General features: G+C 34.4%; 1 protein-coding gene across 1 annotated transcript; it reads left to right on the top strand.

The window, feature by feature from the left end:
* Positions 1-5,040: 5,040 nt before the first annotated feature.
* Positions 5,041-5,999, top strand: LOC118753234. Its single transcript, XM_036488110.1, has 3 exons — positions 5,041-5,246; positions 5,303-5,498; positions 5,559-5,999. Coding segments are annotated over exons 1-3 (333 nt in total). The 5' UTR covers positions 5,041-5,244; the 3' UTR covers positions 5,694-5,999.
* The last annotated feature ends 495 nt before the right edge of the window (positions 6,000-6,494 follow it).

Consider the following 6,494-nt stretch of genomic DNA (forward strand, 5'->3'; position numbering starts at 1 on the left):
TTAACACATTGCTTATGAAGTATCAGAGCTGTAAAACTGTGAAATTATTTGAAATTAAAAATCATCAATTTTATATTATTATGTTTTCATTGAATTCTCCCTTATTGAATAATGCGGCTTATAGTTTTCCAATTCTACATTCACTCAAAGTAGATACGATTGCACACATTTCCATATTCAAAGAAAGATTGAAAAAACTGAATGACGAACGATTCACTTTTAACACTGAATAAGCACTCAGATGAATGCAGCTTTTGCTATGTGTGCACACATCCACTCAGTCAGTCAGTAAAAGACTGCAAAATTTCAACACGAAAAATAGTTAATAGAGCGTTATCATCAGTTTTTTTTCACTTAAATTTGTACAAGGATTTATAAGAATAAAAAATATTAATCGGAGACATATTTTTTAGTGAACGTGTCGTTAGAATGTCATTATGAAATATATAAATTATTAATGATTTTAACATCTCTGTTTAGAAAATTGTCAGCTTTCCAAATAAGTGTTACCAATATACCATTAATAATGCATAATGCATAAATTAGTACATACATATATAAGTTAATATAAACTAACAAATTTAAGAGCTTCTGGTTCTAACTTTAGACATAAATATACATTTCATTATTTAATTATAAAAATTTTTGATACAAATTTCTTCGTACTTTTTTTCGTCGCTATTGGGTCAAGCAGTTAATGAAGATTCGAAAATCGAATTTGTTGGTTTGTGGAGGTTTTTTCATTTACAATAAGCCACAAATTATCAACATTTCCAAAAAAAAAAATATTTAACAAAATTCGTTGGTCTCTATTTTTATTAACATCCTTTTCCGAAAGTGCAATATTTAAGAATTTATACCCATTTCATTGAGCACGCTTTTTAACCCAAGTTTTGGTTTGTTTGTTAACATCAAAACTACATATCGACAACTAAGTGGAAGATCGACCTATCTCGGCAGCAAGTTCGAAAACTCCCTATCTCAAAAAACTGTTCTAGAACACCCTAATTCAGAATTTTGTTGGAGAACGCCCTATCTCAGAATGCGGTTTAAAAACGCCCTATCTCGGCAAATTTTCAATATATTTTCATTTGAGATAGGGCGTTCTTCAACCTAACTCTGAAGTAGGACTTTCATAAAAAGTTTTCTGAGTTAGGGCGTTTTTGAATTGGCTGCCGAGATAGGTCGATCTTCCAATCAGGTGTCGGTATATTAATAAAAAATGATTAAACATTGTCTGCTGTAACCTATTTTAGAAATAATTTATTTATTAGGATTTGCAATTTGAAAAAATCAGTTCCTTCCAATTTCGGGAATCAAACGGGACCCCACGCAAGCAAAAATCGTTTTCTACAATCTTTATTAACCTGAACAACAAACAACCGCTATGCGAACAAAGTTATAATACCCATGTGCACAAATGCGCTCGGGTGTAATTATTTCTTAAAACATTATTCTAAATGTATGTTTTGAGTAAATTGATTTCAAAAGTTAGAAATATGTCCCATTTTTCAAAAATGTATAATAATAAACATGTGAGTTTTTTAGCAATTTGTTTTCTGTAATTAAGGAAATATTGAATTTTTCGAAATTACCGTTTTATGGAGGGGACCAGGTTATTGTTTAATTTTTGTATTTTCAATACGCTTCTGCCCTGCATAAAGGGAAACCCGCGTACCGAATTTTCTTCCGATATCTCAACTTTTCCTAGAGTTATCGTGTACACAAACAAACGGACAGACAGACAGACGGAGATGGACTAATCAACTTCTCTTTTTATTCTGGGCATTTACGGTATATACATTCATATGAACATAAATGTAGTATATATCTATCTCGATTTTGGTTGTTCCAAATATCCGTTACGTGAGAAAAGTTATAGTACCCTACTGCAGAAGTGCGTATTAAATATTTTTAAATAGTACACCTTTTAATTAATAATTAATAAAATAAATTTTTATATACATATGTATATTCTGCGAAAAAATGTCTACAATCAATTTTTAAACCCTTTTCGCAATTGGTGTACTATTGTAACCGGTAAATTTTGTTACCATCTCATAAGCTGGTAACAAAATATTGCCCCGCCATGTGAAATATGCAATGCCAGAATTTCCACAATTCTTCATGGCTGAATTGCTGAATATATAGCATTACCAACGTTCCTAGAATCGCGGTGACATGAACAGGTAACATTTTTTGGTAAGAAAATTTTCTGGTTACAAAATCTTCGGTTACGTGCACAATAGACCTTTTATAGTTCTAAAAGTCTATAATACGAAGGGACAGATGCCGGTAATGAAATTCTTAAGTTTTTTCAAGCAAGAGTTTTAAAAACTCAGTTCTATTGACACTGTTTTATGTTTCTATATACAGTTCACTAGTTTCGAATCTAATATATGTACATAAATGTATGTATCAAGATGTGTCCTTTGTGCTCGACGGTTGCGATGCTTGTTTGGACTGATTTCGCATCAGTCATTAGCCATGGGTTAATGTCAGAAAACGTCTATACATACGCGTTGAAATACATACATACGTATACATATATGTTTTTTTTTCAATTCCAGATATGTTTAAACTTTAAAGTATAAAATATATCAACCCTGGGAAAAAGTATTAGTACTGAATGGTAAAAACGTGTGCATTCATTTTAAATATACAATCATGTGTGTGTGCGAATGCTTCTGTTACATTCACATTCCATACTGAATGTCAATCTACCATTCAAAAAGACAACACAGTTTATTAGTTTTCAAGCATTTTAAGCCACTCAGGAATGAGGCTTTTTTTATACAAACAAACAATCAAAATTTTGAAAAGAATGTCGAGTGAATGCTATTGATTCAATCATTTTACAGCTCTGTGAAGTATCATATTGTTACGATTACCCCATGAACCAAAAATACAAGATCACGTAAAAACGCGACGTTGTATTTGTAACCGGTTTTGAGAAAAAAGTTTGCGAAAGCGGGTTCGTCAGCTCAGCGTTTGTTTACATCACAAGCACCACTATTTTACACTTTTATTCAAGTAAAGAAGAGTTAATTCAACATGACAACACATTTTAAAGCATTTTGTTGCATCATTTTACCTATATTGTGCGTTTAAAGTGGCTGACAATAATTTTGGCTAATTTTGGATTTCGTTGTTTTCTTTGCTTTGTTTACTTTTCGCTCGTTTTCCAGTGAAACAAGATGCCCGCTAAAAAAATCGACTTTTTTCACTCTCTTGTTCTTACGTGATTTTGTGTCTTTCGTTCATGCGATTATCCTTGACTACTTAGGAGCGTTCCTTATCTCCCAGAAATAGTCAGAAAAAGTCCGAAGTAGTCAGATTTAGTCCAAAAAGCGTTCCTTAACTCGGATATGACAGCAAAAATGAGAGAGCAACAGTCAGTGAGAGTGACTCTCATCAGTCCGAAGTAGTCAGATTTAGTCAGAAGAATTTTTTCTGGCAAAATCCTGAAAAGTGTCAAACTCAACTGAATTTAAATTAACAAAAATTAAAGAATACGCAAAAAGTGAGAATAATCTAAAAAGTAAAAGAAATGAATTGAAATTGGCAAAAAATAATTGATATAGTAAGTGTTTATTGTGCTTGTGCTTGTGTGAATGTGTTTTGTACATACATTTCCGTTCTTATTTGACGTTAGTTTTGTTGTTGCCATTCTTTGGACTAAAAATTTGGTTTTTTGCGTTCCTTTACTTTTCCAGTTATTCCCTTTTAGTGAGCGCATTTTGCTTACGCTCTGTCATTTTGACACTTCTCAGATTTTAGTCCAAAAAGATAAGGAATGAACCTCTTGTTGGATTTACCAAAATCCTCTCGGTTTGTATCGCTGGATTGTTAAATAAATGCTCATGGTGACCAAATAACAGTACAATCAACTTTATGGACAACAAACACTTTAAAATACTTGTTTATGCAATATCAACTAATAACAATACTTGTTAAAGCAAAAACACTTTACAAAACTTGCTAACACAACCGAACTTATAGCTTGCTGATTCGCAACTGGTAGCTTGCTATCTTGCAACTAACTTGACTGTGATAGCAGCCTATATACCTGCGCTCGCACTCATGGCACCTCTAGAACGTTCTGCCATCTATCGCTCATTCTCTCATACTCTCGATGTTCGCAGTATTCATTCACTTGACGTTTCTCGCTGTCGAATATTCTTTGTCTTTCCTCGAACAATCTGCCATTTTCTTGTTGTTCGCTTTGAGTTTCCGCATTATTCGCCACACTGCCCCGCACCTAATGCAGCGTTTTTGCAACATTTAGCACTTTCGAACATATGTTTTCGAAGAGCGTTCATGCTATCGCATTTAGCAAATGTACATTTACGCGAGTTCGAAATCATATGCTTTTGACAAACAGCCGTGGTCCAGTCGCTTATTCAGATCCGTATCTATTACGATCAGTTCTCACGCAGAAGATAATGTGCAAAAACCCTACTGAAAAGGAAAAAGTAAATTTTAAACCAAAAATTCAATACAAAAACTTGAATTATTTTAACCATAACCGAACATTTTTTTGTGTATATGTTCATTTGTCGGTGCTGTCAATTAAAATTTCCTTACTTAATTAGGAAACAAAACAAAACAGAGTTGATCACAAGTTTATCCAGATTTCTATCAGGATCACATCGATGTTGAGTTTGCGTAACTTTTCTTTATCCAAAAAATGTAAAATAATAAATGATATCTCTATCAGCGATCACTGAAACGCAGCTATCCACTGTATACGCGAAAAAGCAATGTTGCCACTTTTTCTCATTAAACCATGTTCTAATCATGTAAATTTTGGAAGATCACAGGGTTGCTTTTAGCATTTAGATTCTCAATGCAAAAATAGAGTTGCATTTAGGTGTCGAATTTTGTATGGATAAATGTACATTTAGAGTAGAATGTAGAGCTAAATGCGCTAAATGTGCTTTTACGAGTAAGCAAAAACAGCCCATAAGTCATCAGACACACTTGCTGTTCCAAACGCTGCAAGCTTTTCCAAGTAGACCACCTTCGTCTTGTTTCCAGGGGCCGAATCACGGCTCTCGTGATCGAGTAATATTTTTCAAAATTTTCTGTTTTGGCATCACCGCATTCGGGATCGAGTAAAATTTATCGAAATTTGGCATCACCCCATTCGATATCGAGCAGACGTTCGAGTAGAATTATTCAAAACACCATTCGACAGTAAATTTTGCATCGAGAAGTGGGAAATTAAAATAAAACAACAAAATGTGAGTATATTTCTAGTAAAAACTATTGCAAACTTTAATATCTTTTTATATTTAAGGACAAACATAAACAAAATCAACAAAAAACAAAAAAGTATTATGGCGGAATATATGCAGGAGCACCCGGATTTGGCCAGAAATATTCTGCCAAATTGCGCTCAAGGAAGAACCGTTGCTCAAAGATTGTGGGAGCAACTTTCCTTAAAATTAAATTCTGCTGGTCCGCCTACAAAAGAACTTAAAATGTGGTGTAAAGTAGGTTGTTTTGAATTTATATAATCAGAAGTTAGTGTATTATTTGGCTTAAAATTGTAGGTATTTGCAGACCAAAAGCAGCACGTTAAAAAGAAGCTGTCTTTTAATAAAGCTTCTAAGCAAAAGACCGGAAGTGGGCCTTACCAAGAAAAGCTTTTGACGGCGTCCGAGGAGCTGCTGCTGCAAAAGCGATAACGTAGCAGCTAATTGCAAGACGGAGGGTACTGATGTGGACATATGCCCCTCAAACTCAAGCTCCGAAAGCACGTACTCGAACGCAGGTTTTGACAGTCGGAAACGTTTTTTTGAATCTGCAAATAAAGAACTTTAACGTATGAAACAAATACCTACTAGAAAGGTTAGAATCATTAAAACTTACGCTGCTGCTGGTAAACTTAAGGGATTGCTTTTGCCACGTAATCCTCTCCGTATCTGCACTTGTCTGACTTCATTATCAGAATAAGACGAGCTCGAATAAAAAAATACTGAAATATTCCTTTTATAATAACTGATATGAATATTTTATTTCTTGTTTACGTTTGAGAAATGGTTAAAGATGATACATTTACTAATTGGCAACCGATTAATAATCGAAGAAATTTCGCTAGCTTGCGAATCGAGGGCCATGATTTGCCTATTCGATTCGAATCGAAATTTTACTCTACTCGACCAGTCACTCGTTCACGAGAGCCGTGATTCGGCCCCAGGTCTCCCAACATACTGGATTCGATACACTACGTCATTCAGCCTCCTGACAACTTTATACGGACCTTCCCAGCTGCACTGTAGTTTTGGGGATAAATCTTTCTTCCGTTGTGGATTGTACAGCAACACTAAGTCTCCCTCTTGAAAACCCTCTGAGTTCATCAACTTACAATACCTGGCCTCCAGCTTGTCACTCATAATTTTAGTACGCTGTGTAACGAGAGCACGTATCTCTCTCAGCTCCTCTTCCAGGATGTTGGGAGTCTATTTCCCAATTCTTCTTGCATCACC

Source organism: Rhagoletis pomonella, unplaced genomic scaffold (genome assembly GCF_013731165.1).
Source record: "Rhagoletis pomonella isolate Grant_MI unplaced genomic scaffold, Rhpom_1.0 Rhpom_scaffold_02243, whole genome shotgun sequence".
NCBI lineage: Eukaryota > Metazoa > Arthropoda > Insecta > Diptera > Tephritidae > Rhagoletis > Rhagoletis pomonella.